Genomic DNA, 23,211 nt, shown 5'->3' with positions numbered 1-23,211 from the left:
GGGTTGGAAGGGATCCACAAGGATCATCAAAGTCCAACTCCTGGCCCTGCACAGGACCACCCAAAGAATTGCACCGTGTGTCTGTAAGCACATGTTGGCTGTAAGCCTTACTAATACAAACTTAAGTTTGCAGGTACCACAGAGAAGTGAGAGTTCAGAGAGAGAAATTAAAACTGAAAATTTTAAAGCTGTTGTACGAATTGTGCAATGATCACTTACCAAGGCATCACAAGGAGTGGAATGTGAACAGGAGGGGACAACAGGAAAGAAGAGTCTGAACCATAGCTGTAGGCTCATACCAGAAGTCAACTTCTGCCAGTCATAAAAAATTTAGATCCATGCTTAGCAAGCTGCATTGCTTTTTAATTTATCTGATACATCTTTGCAAGATTTTCTGGACATATGTGAAGATTAGATTGAAAACTGTTTGTTCAAGTTATAAGAGATACGACAGAAAGGAAGGGATGCTTGCAATGGCAGGGGATGTGTATGTGTGTGAAAAAAAAATCAACAAAAAGCAAACTAGGACTGGTTGAATTAGCTGGAGAACCTGGAATATTTTTAACTGGAAGGCAATTCCTGTTTTATTGCCTCAGTTAGGGAACAAGTCAGTTGTGCCTTAGCTTTAACTCTTGTTTAGGAGAAATATCATTTTTGTGAGGTCCTTCAGTCAACCAAACAATATTCTTCCTTTTGCAGCTCCCTGTGGAGGGACAGTGATAGGACAAACTGGCATCATCGAAAGCACGGGCTATCCTGACCTTCATTATCAAGACAACCTGCTGTGTGAATGGTTTCTGCAGGGTCCCAGGGGCCATTATCTTACCATCAGACTAGAAGGCCTAGATATTCAAAACTCCTCTGAGTGCACAAATGACTTTGTGGAGATCCGAGAATATAACGCTTCTGGTCAGAGAATTATTTCAGTGTTTGTCTTTCCCTCCCCAGTACTACTATGAAACCTCACTAGAGGTTCCTGAAAGCATTTCCGTTTGGGTACAAAGTGAGTCTTTTCAGTATGCAGTATTTCCTTCTGTCTGCCTTGCTTGCTGATGCAAGATGAGGTGAATAACCCCCTTCTATTTGCCAACAATAACTTGATTTTACTGGTTTACTCCTGCCTGTCCAGTTAAACTGGAAAATGATCCTTCAAGATAAATATAAATATAAATATAAATATAAATAATATATTGATATAAAATTGCCTTTCTCTACATGATTTTTGCAGGAAATTTGTTGGGCAGGTACTGTGGTAATGCTCTCCCTGATGCTGTGGACACCTCTGACAGTTTTGCTTATGTCAAGTTTGTCACTGATGGATCAGTCAATGCCCGAGGATTCAGACTGCGCTTTGATTCCAGTTCTGAAGGTTGGATTTGTAAGACTGAAAGATACTTTGAGGAAGCAACATATACCACAGATTATATTGCACTAATAGACCATATATTGTAGATCACTTTCCTTGGAGGGGTGTGTTATTTGCTCTTAAATATAAACTCGGGGAAATATGAATAGAGCTCTCTGGCAACTACTTAGGTGAGATGAAACTTTGAAGCAAGGCAGTCTCCTGCTATAATGGATGTTGCCATCCGTGGTAGGTCTCACACAATGAAGCACACTCTTCCACTCCTTTTCTCTTCAGCAATCAGTCCAGAGTTGTCCTAACATACCCTCCCCAAAACCCTCTTGATAAGCAAGAAGGTAGAGAAATGCTGTAATTTTCCTTTATGTTATTCTGTCCCTCTAAGGTCAGTGGTATTCTTAAATCTGCCTAAAAACAATAGTTTTTAACCCATAGGTTTTAAGCAGAATCACAGAACTGCAGAAACACTGAGGTTGGAAGGGGCCTCTGGAGATGAGGTAGTCCAACCCCTGCTCAAGCAGCATCAGGCAGAGGAAGTTGTCCATGACTGTGGCCAGTCAGGTTATTATATCGTTACCCACTCCAAGACCCTGCTCGTTCTGTGCAGCTCTGCCCAGTGATCTGAAGGGCAGAAATGTCTCAGTATTGCCACAGTGAGAGGCCTGTATCACTTGACATCAAAGCCTATGGGTCACTCAGGTTTCTGAAGCCTGGGATGAGCCCTTCAGAAAAGACAATATTAATAAATGGACTAAAAAGAGCTGCTTTGGTCAGTTAATATTCGACTGCATTTATGGCTGAGTGATAAAGACTGGCAGGAGCGTTGCTTTTTAGATAAATACATGGACAGGATAGGCCAATAAAATCAACCTCTCAGGATCTCTTTTTCTTGCATCATTGGAGGTTTTTTTGCTATAATTCTATAAGCAATGCTTTACTCTAAGGAGTGTCCCAATACTTGTTTATTTCAGAATGTGGTGGGGATCTTACTGCCCCTGTTGGAACATTTACTTCACCCAACTATCCAAATCTATACCCACATAACCGAGTGTGTGAATGGAGGATCACAGTGGGAGAAGGACGACGTGTGACTCTAACCTTTAATGATATGAAAACTGAAGAACACTGGAGCTGCTCATCAGATTATGTGGCTGTGAGTATTGGGTGTAAAGGCAGAAATTGCTCTTCCTAATCCCTTTATGGAGTATTAATGGATGTAATAAAGCTGAAATGTCACTTGTAGGTCTATACATGGTTTTCAGACAAATCATAATTTAATCTGGGGAAAACAGATAAATGGGAGAAAGTTACCTCTGTAGACTGTATAAACTCATCTGCTTGTTTTAGAGTGTGGAATTTTGAAATTATGGACCAGGCAGAGTGGAAGACTTGAAAAAATAATTGGAATTGTCTCTTTATTGATTATGGAAAAAGGTTCTGGGGTTTTTGAAAGCTTTCAAGGTCTCTTTTCTGTGGACACAAAGTCCATCAGTCAGTTCCAGGTCTCTTTTGACTTTGGAAGTTGCTACTGCTGTTGTTACTTACTGCTGTCAATTAAAAAAGAGAAAAAAAAAAAAAAAGAGAGAAAAAAAGCCAGGGATTGCAGCAAATGACTACTACTGGGTGGGACCTTGTATATTCTGAAAGAAAGATAGGGAAATCCCAGGAAACTCTACCTCTTTATCACCCTCCATCTCCAAAGGGATAAACATTGGTTATTTTATCATGTTAATTTTAGATTTCTGATTATTTAGTGGGAAAAAAAAATCAAACCTGGCACCTAGACTTGGACCTGGTCAGATGTACAAATGCCCCAAAAATATGATTCCTCTATGAAATTGCATAAATGGTAGATAAACCTGAGTTTCCTGTTTGTTCAGATTAGCAGTGCAAACACAGGAATTAACTGTAGGATGATCAGAAGCCAGCCCAGGCACAGGCATGGGGGGGTGAAGTAGCTATCCTTTAGGATTTGTAGATGATGCTTCCCTGGCTTTCCTTCACAGATGCTTTAGGCAAAGCATTGGGAACTGACTTTTTATAAATTAATGATCTCTTAAAGGGAGATTTTTCCTGCTAGCTTTTATGCATTCAACACTCTAACAAATTCCAATTCTCAGTGGGAAACATCATTTCAGCCTTGCTTGCACTGCTGAGGCAGTAGCAGAAAGAAGGAAATTAACTCCTAGCCTAAAGGCTGTATGAAAGATACTGAAAAAAATACCTCTGGATCATCAAAAAGTGAAATGTTTGAATTAATCAAAAACACCCACCAGCACTCAATATGTTGAAGATTTTGATAAAGCTGATGTTGGCTTTAACAAGAATACAAAGACAATGATTTGAAATGAAATAAACATGATCAGTATCTTATTAAGTGATTGAATATATAAATACTGAGCTAAACTGCAGTATTCTTCCCAATAAAACTGTTTCAATTTCTCTTTTTAAAAAGGAAACAGAGCGTTTGTGTTTCATCAAAATAAGCAAGTTATTTTTAATGTTTTGCTTCAGGGCCTCCTCCACTCAAGGCAATGGAAGTTTGTGCCAAGGTTTTGAGTGTTTTGAGAACTGTGATGGACATCAATGAACCTTATAGAAAGATGTGAAACACTGTTAAATGATACAGGAGATGCTTGTAAGACTACTATATATCGATCTCATAAGAGTTTGCTCTGACCCCACAGGTTTACAATGGCCTTAGAGAGAATTCTCCCCGGCTGGCCAAGCTGTGTGGAGAGGTAAATCCAGGCACTGAGGTGAAATCCACTGGAAACACAATGAAAGTCGTTTTGGTGACAGACCTGTCCCGTGCAACCAGAGGCTTCAGTGTCTCATATACATCTAGTGAAGATGCAGGTAGTGTATGTTTTTTAATTAAGTGATTGGTGAGCCATTCTATAGCTAAAGTACTGGCACATATAAAAAAAAATTACCTAAACAGATAACAAATCTTTGATAGCTTTTTTCTTTTACATCTCTGGATGGGAATAGATATGGATCACAGTCCCTGCTCTCCCTGCTGTTCTATTGTTTTGTACTTGGTCTTGAGTAAGAGATGGTATGAAGTGGCCTTATTCCATGAAAATTTCCAAAAGGCATAGTGTCGTAGACAAATTGAATAATTCAAGTGCTTCCTTATTACTCAGGGGTGTAATTAGTGTATTGTAGCTTGTGAAAGAGTACAGCTAACCTACTTTTGCAAGCTCAGCCTCCAGAGAGGAGGCAGCTGGCAGAGCCTTACTACTACAACCTTGAGCCTTTTGAACTTGATTTTCCAACTCCCACCCCAAGCATCCTACTGTAGCATGAGTGTACTGCTCTTGAGGGTGTGTTTCAGCAAAATTTTCTCTTAAGTCTTGAATTAGTTAATGAGCAGGGCTGAGCAATACTGAACTGAAGCTGTAGTGAGATTTTATCAAAATGTTAAATAATGCTTGTTGTATTGATAGTGCTGTTGAAATACTTTATTTGATACTGTACGAAATTGTTCTTTGCTTTACACATGTGTTTTTAAAGATCTAGCCAATAAATTCCGGGACAATAGGCAAGTATTGTCCTGTACACAGCAGGAAATGATGAAAAAAGTAAGAAGATGGAGAAGGTTTTGATCTAATCAGGACATGTGCATTCTGACATGAGCATATCTGAATAAACAGGGGCAAGATTTCACCTCATACAGGAATTATTACTATTTTTTTATAAACTGTATTTTGTTTCTGCAGTTTGTGGTGGAATCCTGATGGGACATGTAGGTGGGAATTTCTCCTCTCCTGGTTATGATGGCATCAGAAATTACACAAGTAACCTGAACTGTGAATGGATAATTGAAAACCCCTCCCACTATAATTCATCCATTTATGTGTCTTTCGAGGATTTCCACTTGGAACATCACCAGAACTGCCAGTACGACTACCTAGAGCTACGAATAGGTTTGTATATTCAGCAGGAGAATGGATAAAGCCTGTCAAACTCTGGTTGTGCAACTCTGTTTATGCCAATTCTCGTTCATGTATATATGTTTGCAGAGAGTGGCTGTTGTAGAATCTGTACATTGGAGAGTGTTCACATTATGCCTTCCATGTTGGATCCATGACCAGGAGAGTGATTTCACCACCAGCACTATGGATGTGTGCATTTGGTCACCTTTTCTTTCAGGAGAGAAAATAGAAAACTGGATAGGTATCTTAGGAGGATAAATTATTTTGGTGTTTGCAATACCAACCTCACTCTCTCTTTACAAGGGACAATATGAACTTCATCTTCCTTGAAAGATGGTAGTTAGAATCATCAAAACAATTTATTTGATTCCCTGCCCATTCTTTCCCTGGTCCTGAAATATCTCCAGAGACAGCAGGAATGGAGTAAAGAATGCTTTAATTATTCATACCCTCTGGGCTGCATATTCCATTTTTGTAGTCTATATGATGATTCTCCAGAAAGAAATCCATATTTCTTGTGAGACTGCATGACTAAATACAGACTGAAGCATTTAAAAGGAAAACAAAATCACAGGATTAATGCACCAATAATATCTCTGCATATTTGTGCATCTTTAGCTGTCTGCAAGAACAGCAGCTGGAAATGTCATATGAAAGTCACTCAGCTAATGCCAAGTGTAGTATGAAAGCTGCAGCTGTCTCCTTCACTGAGAGGCTGTATCTGTGAGTCCCAGAGAGAGCAGCTTCTAATTTACCAAGAAATCAATTCTGAAAGATGTGAAAAGGTTGAGAGAGCGGGAATCCTTTACATCCTTATTTGCATTCACTTGAGCAAGAGCTTTTGGCTGTGTAGCATTGGTTTGTCCATGTAGAACCAGAGCATGCATAGCTGCATAGCCTAGCAGTTCTATCCCACATATGTACTGGAGCTGGGGAATAAGAGAAAGAAAACTCAGATAAAGAAATAATAAAATATATCTGCTTCATTACTTATCCGTTCCCTCTACTCACTTCATTGTGAACCTCAGGCCTCCAGGCAATACAGTCAAAGGAGAGGGGAGAAAGTGTAGCTTTGTTTTGCTCTACACGATTTTGTCATCTAAATAGTAATGTTCACTTCAGCCATAATAAGGGAACTTCAATTTCCCAACTAGTCTCGTGTCAAAAGCAGAATGCCCTGACTCGTGTATGCTGACAAGTAACATTTAATGAGCACTGAGATGCAAATAGTGCAGAATATCACTAAACACAGGCAGGTGTTGTTTAAGACTCTTGACATAGCAGATGTGTAGCTGGGGAAAGGTCCAATTCAACAATAAGTTACCCGAGAGACACCAAATGAAGTTGAGATGTGCAAAATTCTGTTGTGATACCCATACAACACATCATGCTACTCAATGAAAAAAAAAAAAAAAAAGAAAAAAAGCTGAATTGACTCTATGTATTCACTGAGAAATATTTAATCTAAATAGATAAAATAAATATTTCAAATTTCTTAGGGTAAGAGTTTATATTTAGTTATTAGATTATAGGGTATGTTCATGTAGTCTGTACACGGTAATACAGCTGAGCGTATTACTACAGTGAAATAAACTCTTAAATTTTGGCTTTTGTGGAAACTCTTGGTTTTGTCTTTCAGACCATTCCCTTCAGTTTGAATAAAATCTTACAGCACAGTATTTCTGTTTTCATTTTCTGTTTATCAAGAGCCTAGTTCTCCAGCCAGCTGGCCGTTCATGAAAGCAATGATAGGTGTCACTTTTCACACTGTAGAGACTGAGTAACCTGCATCACATCTGTCACATAGTCAATCACCTCATAAGAAGTGCACAAAATGTATACTTCACATAATCAAAGTAGATATTACTATTTTTTCCTGAACCACAGTTTATCATGAGTGTCTTCTGCTTGTACATCTCAATATCAATATCAATGCATGTTGACAAGACAGTTTGCAGCCATTCTCTTTGTATTTTACATTAATAGAATTTTATTATATGTCACTTTTTATCCTTGTGCTTCAAGGCACTTCAAATGGTGGCTGCATCACCATATATGACAGAAACATGAAGTCACTCAACCACGTGACTTAGAATAATTGTGAAAGGGCTTTGAAGAACACTCAGAATTTCTCACTCCTGCTCTACTACAAGAAGAATCTGTCATTACATGGAGCTAGGAGTTGCTTTTGAATGGAGACTTTGAATGGAGACTTTTAAGACCAGCAGCCTGCTATTATTAGTGAAGTGAACTTGGGAATGGCATTGCCATTTGGATCCCAGCAATGAACTGCAGCACTCTCCTTATATCCATAACAAAAAATCAGTTACTAAGTGTGATATGTAGTTTTCTCTGTTTTCTAATAAGAACACAAAGAAATGTATGTTTGCCCTATTCCCTATGCTATTGTAGCTCTTTTAGCACTCAAAAATTGTTGTGGTTTTCTCTTTCTTTCTTCACTTAGGGGATGCTGATGGAGAGCTAATAGCCAGACTTTGTGGTCAGTCTGCACCATCTGTGCCACTAGTCATAGCTGCCCCCCGGGTCTGGGTACACTTTATAAGTGATGAAAACACAGAAGATAAAGGATTCTTGGCCTATTACACATATGAAGGTAAATGACTTGATAGACTGCTGCCTTTGACGACTGAGGCACTTCTGGGGAATGTTGCCATTCATTTGGTGATACTGAGAATATACGTGATGGGATCAGCTATTAAAGAGGCCCTCAAAGTTACACGGTCCCTGCCACTATTTATATCCTTCTAAAGCAAGCACGTGCTGGCAGCTGAACTTTGAGATTTATTTTCTGCCTCACTGTTCCCATTCCCTGAACTGCATTTGAGTTTTTGCAATGCTGTGCAACACTCGGAACAGCTGGTTTCTCTTGGGAATAGGGATGTAACAGGTAGCACCAGCCAAGTTTGACTTACTACAAATGGGTCTCCAGAGTGCTCGCAGAGCTGAAATGCATTCTGCTGCTTGAACCTTAGCACTCATTTTGAAATCCACTTAAAGCTGTATCAGTGCAAATTACACCACTTTGCCATTTATGTGCCAACACAACTAGTCTTCCTGTCACAGCTGAATTTAGCCTTGGGGCTTCTCTAGACACATCAACAACTTTTTTACTTGATTGTGTTGGTCCAAGAATGGCACTGATTTTCTTAAGTGTCTGAGATAAATAAATGGACGATAAGGTGGAAGAAGCAGCTGTAAGTGTCAGTTGGCAAAGGTTTTGCAGAGCTATATTAAGTGTCAGAAAAAATGCAAAGTTTCAAGGTCATTGCATCTGTTTACTCACTATTCAATGATAAACATTTTAAAACATGGATTTTTCCAGAGAAATTGTTCATCCTTACCTGTATCAGTCTAACTGAAATATACTTTAGTACTATTATAATCTAAATCATCTTCCATTTGTTTGATTATAGTGTTCAGTTCCTAAAATGTATTGAAATGTTATTTTCTTTTTTCTTCAGCCTGTGGTGGTATACAGTCAGGTGAAAGGGGAGTTATCTCAAGCCCTAACTACCCAGAACCCTACAGCAGTCTGAGTCACTGCTCCTGGTTGTTGGAAGCTCCTGAAGGTGAAACCATCATTGTGAGTAACATAATTTCATGATTATGTGCACAGCTGACAGTGTGAGAAGCACCTTCTGAGTCTTGAGGAACAGGTTTGAGACAAACTGGAAAATCAGAAATGTGGAGAAATGAAATATCTCCCCGTCAATCTTAACCAAGAGGGGCAATGAAGATAACACAACCAAACTAGATTGTGCTTTTTGAAAAGCAGAAGGATCCTAGTATAACTTGACCTCAAAACATAGCACTGACTTCTCCTTTAAACAATGACTTGGTTAAAAAATCTAGTTAGAAAACTTAGAATAACTCATTTTATTAGATATGCATGGATATTCTCCATATCATGAGAATGAATATGAGGCTGAAGGTATTTCTCCTCTGCAGAGAAGTTAGAAGCAACTAGGAAGTTACTTTTGTGCCTTATAGATCTGGAAGATAATATGATTTTTGCTACAAATAACGTCAATGAGATGCTGCTCTTATTTCCCAATAACTATTGACAGGTGCCTGAGGTGCTACTTTGTTGAGTCAAACTCCTGAGAGATAAATTTAAGCACCTTTAAAACCAAGCAGTGTGAAACTTCACTCACTGAATTATTTGGCTGATTCTTTCACAGAACAGGTCCAATCAGTGACATTTATGGTCCAGGTCAGAAAAGTATCTGAAAAACACTTTTGTTAAAACTCATTGCAGATTTTCATATGTAATGTCTTTCACTAATTTCCCTATCATGTTTTCCTTTAATTTCCTATCATGTTTTCCTTGTTTACAACTAAAAAGGTATTTCTTAGAAATGCAAACCCATAGTCTTAATTATTCTACTGCATGATATTCTGACCACTGTCTAGGTACTGACTTCAGGGAATACGGGATTATTTTAAGAGAACACAAAACATCAATTTAATCCACAAACTTGTTTAAAGCAGAACTAATCTTAAGCAGATGGAAGCAGATTTCTGTTTTGAAAGGAGTGAGTAGCAGCCCCCTCAATGAAGGCAGACTAAATTTTGCAGTATAAACTGCCAGTTTCAGTTGCTGGTAACGTTATGAATTTAAACCATTAGAGCTGAATTTGTGTTTGGTCTTTGACTGAGGCAGAGTTCTTTTGGAAATGAATACACATTAAATGTACAGGAAGAAATATAATGTATTTGCTAAAGTTTTCTCCAAAGATCCTGCTCCTGAAACTGGTTAAAAAAAGACTGATTGTAACGGGGCCAGGCAGTAATTAGTGTACATCAATATTTCAGCATCAACAAATGCAGGAGTCTACTGCATCAGCAATCTAAATCTTTGAACTGGAAATCCCACCTGTGTGCATATCACTGCAAGGACAAATGGAATCAGTGTGGGAGGAAGACAGGGTCAGAATCTGCCTGCCCTGCTCGGTCTGTTTAGGTGATGCTTCCAGGCCCACAGGAATAAACCATGGAACTGTTTCTGTTTTAATGGAAACTAACATTATTTTTAGCAACTGTTAGTACATTGATTCAGAATAATAGGAAGAAAAAAATAACCAGGACCTTCTGCCTACATAACTACTTATATTTCATGACCAGAAGCCTTGAGTTCAACACCTGCGCATATTCAAGGCTGTTTTGAAGCACATACTTGGCTTCAAAGTATGGTTAAGTCCCAATAATGCCAGGTTTGACCCTGTGCATTCCTCTTCCATTTCTATCTTCAAGCTAAGTAGATGCTGTTACTCATAGTGGTAAGATTCCAAGCAATACTTGCAGGAAAGCATCATGAAGTGTGGGTCAAATTTCTAAGCATACCATCCTGTAGCAGGATGGCTACAGGATCTGGCTGGAATTGCTCTAAACCCGCCCTGGAGTGACTGGTTTTAGCATCTGAGTGTCACTTTTGTGTGTTGCAGCTTACTTTTACAGCCTTCCACGTTGAAAATCATTCACTTTGTAAGTGGGATTCTGTTACTATCCTGAATGGTGGCTCTCCAGGGTCTCCTGTCATAGGAAAGTATTGTGGAAACACATCCCCCGGGACAATTCGGTCTGGTTCCAGCAAACTACTTGTCATCTTTAACTCTGATCACTCAATTCAAGGAGGTGGCTTCCACGCAATGTGGACATCAGAATCTTTAGGTAAGTTTGCATTAACAAAAGAAATACGTGCCAACATCTTCAGCATCCCTGAAAGAAGGCAACACTAAAAAAATCAAGTATTAAACCATCATTGTCTGATCTCACACAAGGAAATAAAATTTGGGCTGATTTTGTACTTTTTAAGTCTCATACTGGCAGCTTCTTGATGGCTGTAAATGGATTCCATGACAATTACCCTCCCAGCAGTGGTAACTATTGTCAGTGACTATGAGACTCTTCCTTTTATGAATAACAATTGTTCCACAGTTTGATTTGGTTTAAACACTTAAAACTAGGAAGAGGTCAGTTTCAAAACAGAGAGGCAGACAGATCTTCTCAAAGAGCACATGTGTTAACAGCCTAACCCTCTTCCACTGCAGTGGAGATGTTGGTACCCTTTTGAAGGTGATATACATGCAGGATTGAATGGTACATTTTTCAAAGCTACCACCTTCTGTTGAGATTATCAGCTCTCTGGATTTTAAAAAAAGAAAAAGGTAGCTCACTATTTGCGCAGTGTACCTCAGGAGGTCAATAAAGGACTGCAGGCAAGTGTAGATGTGGCAGATGGTCACAGGACAGAAATCACCGTGCCTTCCTACCTCAGAACAAAGCTGGCCAAGTGCTTCCTACTGTCACCTACAGCTGCAAACCTTCTGCCTGATGCTGATCACCTTTCTGTCCATTAATAATGTAGCAGTATTCACACAGTCAGTTGATGGAGTGTCTTTTTAAACTTATCAATAGTCTGCACTTGCATGAATATACACTGTCACTTAAGCAGGATTTTTACACTGTTCTCACTGAGATTTCATGTGCAAGGAAGCCCACTCTTCAATGATGTAGTAGACATTAGCCTACACATGCAATGTGCATAGGTAATATTCTCTCTGTGAGAGGGTTTTGGGTTTTTTTATGTACCTGGTTTCCTTTCTTTGGCTTTCTTCTCATGTTCACTGAGTATCTCTGAGTATCTCTGGTATGTGTGACCAAAATCTGTCTTTGCATCCTTCTAAACACAATTGCCATTACTAACACAGAAGAATGAAAAATAAAATCTTCCTTTTAAAACTATAATTTTTTTTTAATTAAGAAGAAAAAACAGGAATGTTTTAAACATTTTTTTTTTTGCTTTTTGTTCATCCTTTTGCTACATTGTCTCTGAGATAACAAGAGCTGCTAGTGCTGTACGCATAGCCCTAGTAAATTATTCTTGGCATGGTATTTGCAAATATGCTTCAAATTAGCTAAATGTACTGTGTATAAAAACATGAGCTGCCACAGAGCCATGACCAGTTATTCCCCTTTAGAAATGAATCTGTTAGCAATTTTTAAAGTCATGTTTTCCAACCTGCTCCATAATCCCACTGAGATCCACAGGGCTGCCTGGACTGGAGAAGTCACTATTTTGCCCCAGGTGAACGGATGTAGCTGAGTAGATTCACATGTAGAACTGCAGTATTTTCATGTTGTAGAGTAAGAAGAAAAAAGGATTCAACAGTAGATCGGGGTTTTTTCCCTAGAGTGCTCTTCTGAATTGCTGTCTGTCATGATTTGCATGCTGTGGGGTGTGGGAGGGGACCTGCACAGTCTCAGGAGAAGCTCCTCATTAATGTATTCCTGGTCCTTACACTCTTTCAAAGCAATTTGCCAGGAGTGTGTAGATGGACCAGAGCAAAAGGGTATGAACTGGCAAGGAGAACGAGTCTGTGAATAAAATAAAGTGAAGTACAAAGAGAGACCTTCTCTAGAGTGTAAATACCTCCCTACTGCAGGGCTGGAAGAAAGAAAATTGCTTAAAAGAGGGGTAAATGAAGCTTCAGTGGGTATCAGGGCTTTCCTCTCTCACTCTTGCAGGCACAGCAGGAAATAGCCATTCAAAGCTGACACCAGCTGAAAATATTCAAACATTTCTCCCACCTGTTGCTGGTTTTTTGCAGGCTGTGGTGGAATCATTCATTCAGATAATGGTGTGATCAAATCCCCTCATTGGCCTCAAAACTTTCCCATGAACACCAGATGTACATGGACCATCATTGCACATGAAAGCAAACACTTGGAGATGACCTTCCACAGTAACTTCCATGTTCCAGATCGCGATGGAAGCTGCCAGAGCAGTTACGTGAAGGTAATAATTGTTAGGGTTAGATCAGCAGAGCAGCACTTTAAGAAGTCATGATTCCAGAATCCTGTTTTGCATTTGTCATGGTTATAACTGTCAAGGAACAAAATTTATGAAATATAAACTGAAGTCCTTGTACCAATACAGTTCATTTTCTGTGTGATTTGTCACCTGACTTGTATATAGTTTTAATTTTCATCCATTCTTGACATTCTATCACCTTACATGCTGCCCCAAAAACTAAAAATATGAAGAAAAAAAAAGCATATATGATTTCAGAATGAGGAAATAATAAGACAGTACAGTGTAAAGAAAAGATCTTTTCAATTACTCCAGGGAGTTAAAAAGGAAAAAAAAAAAGGAATATGACTCTGTAATTCTACCAAACTTCTTTATAAGTGTTTAAACTGTCAAATTTGCACTAATCCTTCTTTTTTTAATCTCCAAAACCAAAGATAGTAATAGAAAAATAAGAATATTTTTCATATGTTGTCAAGAGCCTCTTGTTTTCAAAGCAATAGAATGAAGTGGACATGCCTTGAATTTTTCAGAGTAATTTTTTCTCAGGCATTTGGCATATGTTCAGTGGTTTTGTGCTCATTCTCTCCACAAAAGTACAACTCCCACTTGATATAAAGGGCAAACAGTTTGACAACATGTAGGAAGACTTGAGCAGCTGGATCAGGATGGTCTGATCCATACCTACTAACTCATAAACCACAGTTGCACTAATTTTTAAGGCTGTGAAAGAAAGCCCTACAGCTAATAGATTTGTCTTTTCGTAGATAGTGATTAATTGATGTAATATGTTAAAATAAATTTCACTATTATGGAAGTCTTAATGTCACCCGGTAAAGGTGTTTAATTTAAAATTCATAAACTGCTCTGAATGGTATAAGCAAAACTATGTCAACTGGAGATTTTCTTCATAGAGAAAAATCTGAAGTTTTTTATGTGCATTTCCATTTCTGAATGTCCACCTTGAGATGCACAAAGGTGTCTGCATATGAGAAACTGTAGAACAGCTGTAAGTTTCTTCCATCTAATCCAAACTGAGCAGCCACAAAAGAGTCATCCAAAATCAATAGTGACTTTGCAAAACCTTGGCCAGGCTATAGACTGTTAAATTAATCCTTTGAGCATCCATTGCCTCAAACACCTGGTCAATGAATGAGGTGATTCATATGCCTACACTTACAGACTAACACTTGGCTAACCCTTTCCTTTCTAGGATGGTTGCTTAGAGCAATCACAGTTTCATATGGTTGTTCTGATTCCTCCCAATTTCTTTAAAGCACATTATTTTAAATATTAAATACAATTTGATTTTAATATATTTTTGTATAAACTACCAATAAAGAAACTATGCAAACATATCAACAGGAATAACTTTATTATTAGAGTAAATAATTTGTATTTAAGCAGACATTTTAAATCCTTGTCAATAAACATCTTGATTCAGGAAATTTTTTAAATGGTTAGAAACATCAAACATTTATACCTATGTTTCATTTTATATGTGTCTTGAAATTCAGTGCTTAAACTGTAAGCTTAAACTGTGCATATTTAAGTAATTACCTGAAGAGGCTTTCACTTACCTACCTAAACCTGCATGTCCTTCTTGAATGCAGAGCTTGATTGAACTTAAACTGGCTATTTGTACAGTAGAAGTAATACTTCAAAAAAATTGTGGTTTTTTTCTTCGTTATGTTTTTTGTGAATTTTATTATTTTCTTAACTCTCTACATGACTTGATACTTGTCATTGAACAAGTAAATGCAAAATAACAAAAATGGGAATTTTTTTGATTAGCAAGATTAGATATTAGGAATCCAGATCTCCCATTTTGATGCCATTATATTATCCTAGCAAGACAGCTTTGTGTTTTATTTACTCATGAATAACATAAGGATTGCATGTAATAATTCGTTGTATACATAGTTATGCATATTTATAGGGTGTATGGAGATAAGTAAACAGAGACAAAATGAAAGTAGGTAATGATTGTACATAAAATGTTTTTCTCTTGTCCCCGGACCTGATCTGTGTTTGCTCTGCTGTCATCAGGGGTTCAAGCAAGTGACCTCCAGATGCCCTTCAGGGGACCCTGGCAACCAAAGTTATTCACTGTGATTCACTCCACTGACTGCAGGGATTAACTGCAATTTAGATCTCTTAGATTCAGTGTGAGAGGAATCCTAACCTAAGTCTATGGAAAGAAAAATTGCATATGTAATTTCTGGTGGGTTCCCATAACCTACATGGGCTTTGAAAGCACTAAACAATTTCCAATCTGGCCTTGTCAGGTGTGGAGAGGAAGTGATGAAGAAGAAACAGCTTTGTTAGCCACAGGATGTGGAAGTTCAGCTCCTGATCCTGTTGTTGCTCCAAGCAATGTGATAACTACAGTATTTCAGTCTCAGGATGCTCCTGCACCAGGTTTCTCTGCATCTTTCATAAGCAGTAAGTAATATTAAAGCCAGATGACTGCTCTATTAGTCTTTTTGAGATTGGTTTGATTTGTGTGTAGCAATTCAGATCCCGGTCCAACAAGGTATTGAAGCCTCTGCCCAGGTTTGGAAACCAAGAGTTACCATACAGAATGCAGTGGAACTCCAGCGTTGCTCTTGCCAAAGATCCTCCTTGAAGCTCTAACTTTTTAGTTACCCTTAGCCACCTTTGTCTTTTCACTGTGCCCAAAAGAAAGAATGGGCTTTTAATTTTAAAAATTTGTTTGTCTCTAGTTAAACTGCTTGGAAGCTAAATCTGTAATCTTAAAAAGGATCTACTCCTCCTTCAGAATTTTTGTCTCTCTTCTTTTCAAGGCACGTGCTGAAACTGTGGCAATTTCTCCTGTGTATGGTGTAGCCCATGCCCTTCACATAAACTCCTCACTACCTGCTCTGGCCTTTGCTTTGTTTTGTTGTATTTATATTTTGTGTAGCTCAAGTGGCATTTCTTGGGTGGGCCTGTCCGTTTCTTTAAGCTTGGCATGTGCTTTGTGACAGTCAAACCCACCAGAAGTGGAGGAGGTATTTCTCAGCTGCCAGAGGTCGCTTGGGTTTTTTTGTAGGATGCTGCCAAAGGAAAGCAAATTCCCTTCACAGGATTCAGATTAAAACAGTGAGAAATTAAGTGCTTAGAGGAAGACATCAAGGTATTCAGAATTCTGAACTGAAACTGATTTTGTTTTTACAATGTTTGCACTATGTTGTCAGTATCAACTAAGAGCTTCTTAGTGGAGACAGTCACAGGCTTCATATGCCTGTTCCTAATCTTAAGCCAGCATTTTAGTGTGCACTGGATTGTTTTAAAGCTTTGACTTGAAATAAAGAAAAAAAAGGTCATTCAAGTCTTTAGGAACAGATGGAGCTCCATGAAAATGAACAGTTCTGTGGGCCCGAAAAATTCTGGGTGGCAAACCTTTCCTGCCTCTGCATATAGCAAAGCAACCCAGAGAAGGCCTTAGAGCAGACTGCATCCTCCTGGTTGTCAGGCATGAAACAAGAAAAGCACCATTTAGGCTAATGTGAGCATTTTCAAATGAGACTGAATTGCTGCTGTTCCCCAGTAACCCTCCTTCCAATACAGGTACTAAAGGATTTTGAAACCTGCAGGCTCCCCACCCATAAGAATAGCAGTGTCCTTCTGGTGGGCTCAGGACCTGTGGTCTGGTCTTACCCAAACACTCCAAGAGTGTGACACTGTAGAGTGTGACATGGGGGAAGGCCCCGTGTTTGTCAAAAACACCGCTCTGTATGTGTGTAAGACCTGCTTTTACCATCATGATATATATTACTCTCCCTGGGTTTTGACCAGCCTCCTAAGGAGACATGAGGTCCTTGAATATATTATTTTTTTCTTACTGTAAAACCAGGATGATGTTATCACCTGGATTATAACTGTGCCTTACTTATTTGTTTGCAGGATGCGGAGTAAATTTCACCAGCCCTGAAGGTCGTATTGTCTCTCCTAACTACCCCAGTCAGTATGATAACAACCTGAACTGCAACTATGTCATAGATCAGGGACCACAGTCTCTGGTGATCCTAGAGTTTGACACTTTTCACTTGGAAGGTAACTTGTTCTTCATAATTTCAGGATGTATTATGAAGTGTAACTTCTTATTTGAAAACATACAAATCTTTTATCATGGAAAATTATAGATGGTTTAATTTGCCAATCCATTCTGAAAATCTTTTACAGACAAACACTTATAGATGTAGATTCCAGGGTTCAGTTTTGAGTCACTTCTAGAAGAGTGAAGATAGATCTCTTCTGTTGGATACCTGGCAGCAATGAAGGTGGGAATTTGCCGGGTTCTTGGAGTATAAGAGTGACTATGGCTAATCCCGCTCTTTGTTCCTGCCTTTTTTTGCCATTCAGTCTTACAATCTATTTGGTCTTAGGCCAGCTGTTTTACTTTTCAGTGCTTCTGTTCCTTAACTGATAAAATAGATATAAATATCCTTGGGTGTTTTACAAGAACATAAGAACATAGACATGTGAAACTAGCTGAAAGACTACAGCAATGGAAAATGTATAAAAGTTGTTGCCCATCAACAAAAGTCCCTCTTGCAATTATCAACCTTGGCAGCATTTAGCCAAGCAACAACAAGTTTAATGTCCTAGTCCCATTGGTTTCAGAGGTAAAACATTCTCAGTTTTGATAGGATCAAAATTTTATGGGTGGAGATGCCATGATAACATAGAGGAATCAGTATGTCCAAACTACTTGGGTGGCATTATATATTTCGAGGCCATCTTAATCTGGTTTTCTTGAAAGACATTTTTGAGTAATTTGTTACTAAGCTGGGTTGTATAATTTGAATTTTTCTTCAGACCAAACTATTAAGTCAGAAAATAGTATTCTTTTATTTTGTTTTTAAGTTTCTAGGCTATTTTGAATTCAAAAGTATTCTGGTCCAAATGTAATGTAGGTCTGAAACAAAGGTTGGATTTGACTATGATTTTATCTGAAGTATTTTTTTCATCCCCTAATAGAAACCAGTGCTTTCAGATTATTTTTGTAAGTAAAATGTAAATCACAGAAAGTAGATAATTTCTTCACGTGGAATACATCATTATTTATCAGACACAGTAAGCATTAGGCTGCATCAGAGTGCACCAACTTTGACAACTCTGTGAGCACAATACTGATCTTTATTCTGTCTGTTCATTCAGTTAATTTTTAAATTGATTGAAGCTTTTATTATTAAGAAGATTAAGGCAAGGAGGTAAGTGATACAGATATAATAATAAACCTAGACCTAAACAAATACTAAAAATATTCCACTTCTTGCAGGACAATTTGTTCCTTAGGCTACACCAACTAAAAGTCCTGAGTCACATGAACGAATTGTGGATATGAGCTAAAAGACATTTGCTTAGCAAAGAGGAAGTATGACACTGTCCAGTAGTAGATTACTAATGTTTTTCACAAACCCTTAAAATACAACCAACCTTGTAATAAAGAAAAACTGCCTGTGTTTAAATTGCAAAGATTGAAACCACCTCCTTGCAAACTATCATTGTAGAAATGAAAACTTACTTAGCAGTTTCACTGAATATATTTAGCACATGTGCCTAAGGGTTTCCAATGTGAATTCTCTTAGTTCTTTTGCAAGGGCAGGACAACGTTCAGCAGCATCTGTTAAAAACATTTCTAGCTATTCCACGTGCAAGTCAGCAATGCACCTGCTCAGATTGTTGCTGAGTGTGGGCTTTAAAATTTAAACCATGTTAATACAGATGTTCTGGAATAGGTTTTAAAGTTTACCTACATGTCCAATTAGCATAATTTACTACCTATTTGACCTCTCAAAATAAATTTAATTGGGTTTCTTTCAATTTTTTTAGTAAAGAAATGAAGCATCTAGAATAAGGCCTGTAAGGCATACATATCTCATTGACTTTAACTGGTTGAAATATCTTCTCCAGAATATTAGAAGGCAGAAGGTAATTGTCTGTAATGCAGTGACAAACTGCTACAAAATTAATTGACTTCATGGGTTAGTCACAGATCTCTGCTGTAGAGTAGTTATGTTTTCAGTTATCATGAGACGCCAGTTCTGATTATAAAGAACTACTCCAAATGAGGCAGTTAACTCACAGCCACGATATAGTGTCAGTATCTGAAACCAAATGAACATGACATACACGTACTAAGTATTAAATATGTAATAAGCACTAAATATAGCAAGTAACAGAGCAAGAGAGAACTGGAGGAAACTGCATTTGTTGTTTTTGTGATCAAAATTTAATCTAAATTGTCTGCTTCCTGGAAGGTAGAAAAATTTTTATCTCACTTAGAGCCCCTGAAAATAGACATCTAATTTAGGTAATCATCTAGATTTATCTCCTCCTATAATGAAGTGTAAAAGTACTTTAAACTCAGAACCAAATGTGCTATGCAGATGGAGTGAATTGCCTTCTGGAGGCCTCTCTCACTCTCTTTACCAGTTGACTATTACAGGAATTCATAGGTAATAACTTACACAAGATACCTGAGATTTAGGAAGGGAAACATAGGCAAGATTAACCCTATGAATGGAGTTTGGCTTGGTCTCTGTGATTTCATTGCAGCCTTAAGAATGTCTCTTCCTGTGCCAGACTGAATATAGTCACAGAACTCTCTTGATTTGCCAATTTCATGAAGTTGTGTATGTTGCCACTTGCTTCTTGTAGTACCACCTGCATTGTTGTGATTGGTTACTATATGAAGAACCAAAGTAGTAGGTGTGAGTTTTTCTCAGCCCCACGTCTGTTACAGTGATAAGTGTCATCTTCCATATGTCCTCCCTCCTTGGATCAAAGGTCTTCACAAATCAAACATCAGAATTAGTAGAAAAAACCCTCCTTATTTATCTACCTTAATAGACTTATTATCTAAGAAATATTTAAGCACACACAGTTTTGTGTACATAAGATTTATTCAGATTAACCTCTGTACAAATGCACCTCTAGGACAGCTATGGGAGTGTATTATTAAATGGCTGTTATACTCTTCAAGTACGAGTATAACATCCAATAAAGCCTGAGTCCCAGAGAGTGGAAAAATAGGGAAAATGAATGTAGGCTTCCTGTAGTATCTGCTTAGAATTCTGTAGCATTTATACACTCTGCCTACAAAACTACTGCCTTGTGTTGATAATGAAAAATGTTTTAATAACTTGTTTATTTCTCTTTTTCTTTTAAAAACATGTGTCTGTAATTTTGCAATCTGGGATAGGGTCACAGCTTTATTTTGGAGTCTGCTCTATCTGCTTTCTCAGTTGTTACTAGGCAATTCAGAAAATAGACAAGTTTTGCAATAGATTATTTTGAAAGAGGATACATATGAGAATGAGTTGTAATTCCTTGCTTTCAAAACAATACCTTGTGCTATGAACCGGGTTAATACATTGCACAGGGTTTATTTCTGCATAATACTTCTCCTACATTAGTAATTACTAATCGTATTGCCATTTATATCAGGAGCCGCAGTTGTGAAACAAAATTTTATTGGTTTAAGTTTTATAAACTTTAAACAAAAAGGCAGGTTCTACCTCAAAACTAAATGAAGCAGAATCTATGGCTATAGACAAAGAGATGGAAAAAGGAAATTGATATTAGTGATTTGATAGTTAGGGGCCCAAATTTGCTCAAGGTTTTTGTGCAGGCATCATATCAAATAAATTATTTTATGGACAATAATGAGACTGGACAGAAATTTCTGCTAAATGGAAAGGAGACTACCCAAAGGCATATTTCAAAATATAATGTAAGGACAACTGAAGCTCTTATCATGTGAACTTTGGAGGCAGGAGTCAGTGTATCCACGCTGAATGGTACCAAGAGATGATAAATAGAGTGCAGATAGATAAAAAAGGCCTTGAAAGCAAATGCACACAGCAATTCAAAGAAACAGGGATATGTTCATAATGTCAGGCCAAATAAATGACCTCTCCAGAAGAGGAAGAAATATTGTCAAGGCTAGAGGACTGAATGGTACAGTATCCATGTTGGAAAAATCACTGTTTCTCAGATGAGAGTCATAGCTATGTGGAAGGATAGGCGTTTATCTTAAAGATAGTAACTGGGGACTTATGGGGTCATCAGCACGGAGATAGCAGTTGCATCTGTCCTTGCAAATGAGATTATACAGAGCTAATGAGCAGATAAAGAGAGAAAGACCATAAAGAAGTTATCTCATTGAATCCTCATGGATGAATCAGAAGAGAAGATACAGCAATACCAGAAGGACGAACAAAAGCTCTTAGGAGACAAGGTTTATGAAGAAAAACAGTGCTGGCTATGTGAAAAGTGGTTGTCAGCTCAAAGAGGATATGGGTCTGACATCTGGCTAAGAACACATCTCTGGAGACTCATGAAAGCTGTTCCATTGTAGTGTAAGGGACGGAAATTGGTCTAGAAAAGATCTAAGATTATATGATTAGCAGAAATAAGCCACAAGAAGAATTGCTGATGATGTGCTGAATATGTGTAGAGGATGAAATTATGATATGAGGAGAATCTGGGACTGAGGATTATTTAGAGAATAATGCATTTAATATGGTGAGAAATTAAGGAAAGTGTAAACATGAGAATGAGCTACAGGATAGAGATCAAACAATTATCAGTCCTGCCAGGATTCATGAGTCATAACTGATACTGGGCCAAACCAATGAGGATTCAAAGTTAGAAATTAAGTCTTTTGCTCACAAGCCTACATCAACCATCTTATTTTTTCCAGTGCAGCAGTTCAAATCAACTTATGATGAGTATTATGGACATTTGCTTTGCTGAAAAATGTATTTCACCTCATGCTTTTCTTGAAAGTCTTTACAGAAAATGACCTAAGTTGATTTCTCAAACCTTTTCCATTCTGAAATTGCACTGGTCTTGATTTATTTTTTCATTTGCATTTTAAAATTATGGGTTTTTTAATTGTATCACATTATGAAGTATTCTAATAAAAGGATAGGACATGAAGAATATTTTTTATTCATTATTTTACTAATAGTGTAATCAGCTATCTGATGTGGCTGGTTTTCTGCTTAGTTACTCTTATTAGAGTCGGAAAAGCACCATGTCATATTTCCATATAGACATAATTGTAAAGCCTGTTGTCTTCACTGAAACAGAAGGAATTTTTAAAATTAAATCTCCAGAGAGGATCTAAAATACACCTGATCCCTGCTGGGATCCCTCTGTTGTTCTCATGAAACAGAATTATCTCTCCATTCCTATTTGTCATCCTGTTCAATATGAGTCATCTTGTTTCCTGCAATAGAAAGGAGCTTGTTTTGACTGGACAACATGAAGGACTCACTCCACTGAAACAGTAGGCTCAGCATCAGTCCTGTTAAATTTAGATAATTCCCTATTAAGCCTTTGCAGTTTAAGTAAATGCTCCATTGTTGCTAACAGGTCACTAAACATGATAACTTAATAAACATGTGACACCCCAGCTTCCAATAATCTTGTAAATGATGAAAAAGGCAAAGAAAACATCAAGTTTTTCACTGACATCATTAATCCAGCTTTCTTGCACGACCCATGTGGCTCTGTTCTTGCTCCCACTGTATAACCCTTGGTGCTATCAGCTTGGGTACCACCAACTTCTCCCCATGCTTACAGCTCCCAGCTGGGCAGAGAGGTGGTGCCATGGCTCTGAGCTCCCAGGGTGTTGGTGGCTTCTGTTCAGCCTGAACTCACAGCCCTTACACTGAAAGCACTGCGTGTCCTTCTTTGGGGATGTTCCTCTGGCACTCTAATTCAGCTACTGACCTTCACAAAATTTATATGAACTTACTTATTTTTGAGACCTCTCATCTCAGATGAACCTGTTTGCAAACAGGTGGCTAGAAAGTCCAGTAGGTAGGGCACGGAATCAGAGAGAATGGCTCATTCCTCCAGAAACCTAAGTGCAAATAAGAAATTTGAAACCAATGGGAAAAAAAAAAAAATAGAATACCAAACTCCCTGTTTCTGAAAATCATTGCAAGACTACATTTACTTTTTTTTTTTTTTTTTTTTTGGTCTTCTTAGTCAAGCTGAAGAACCTGGGATTACGTACTCAAAAGTTTGAGGGAACGTAGGGAGAAAGAAGT

At 38.0% G+C, this 23,211-nt stretch overlaps 1 protein-coding gene across 1 annotated transcript in view; it reads left to right on the top strand.

Annotated features, from left to right (window-relative positions):
- Window positions 1–23,211, top strand: part of CUBN (cubilin) — a 143,044-nt gene that overhangs the window by 98,746 nt on the left and 21,087 nt on the right. The window contains 11 exon segments of the mRNA XM_050324671.1: window positions 700–909; window positions 1,229–1,369; window positions 2,335–2,516; window positions 4,051–4,222; window positions 5,089–5,295; window positions 7,769–7,918; window positions 8,787–8,908; window positions 10,770–10,995; window positions 12,936–13,123; window positions 15,424–15,580; window positions 17,045–17,194. Coding sequence (XP_050180628.1) covers window positions 700–909; window positions 1,229–1,369; window positions 2,335–2,516; window positions 4,051–4,222; window positions 5,089–5,295; window positions 7,769–7,918; window positions 8,787–8,908; window positions 10,770–10,995; window positions 12,936–13,123; window positions 15,424–15,580; window positions 17,045–17,194 — 1,905 coding nt within the window.

Source organism: Myiozetetes cayanensis, unplaced genomic scaffold (assembly GCF_022539395.1).
Source record: "Myiozetetes cayanensis isolate MyiCay16 unplaced genomic scaffold, myiCay2020 scf1, whole genome shotgun sequence".
Lineage (NCBI taxonomy): Eukaryota > Metazoa > Chordata > Aves > Passeriformes > Tyrannidae > Myiozetetes > Myiozetetes cayanensis.
This window is presented reverse-complemented; position numbering and strand designations above follow the sequence as displayed.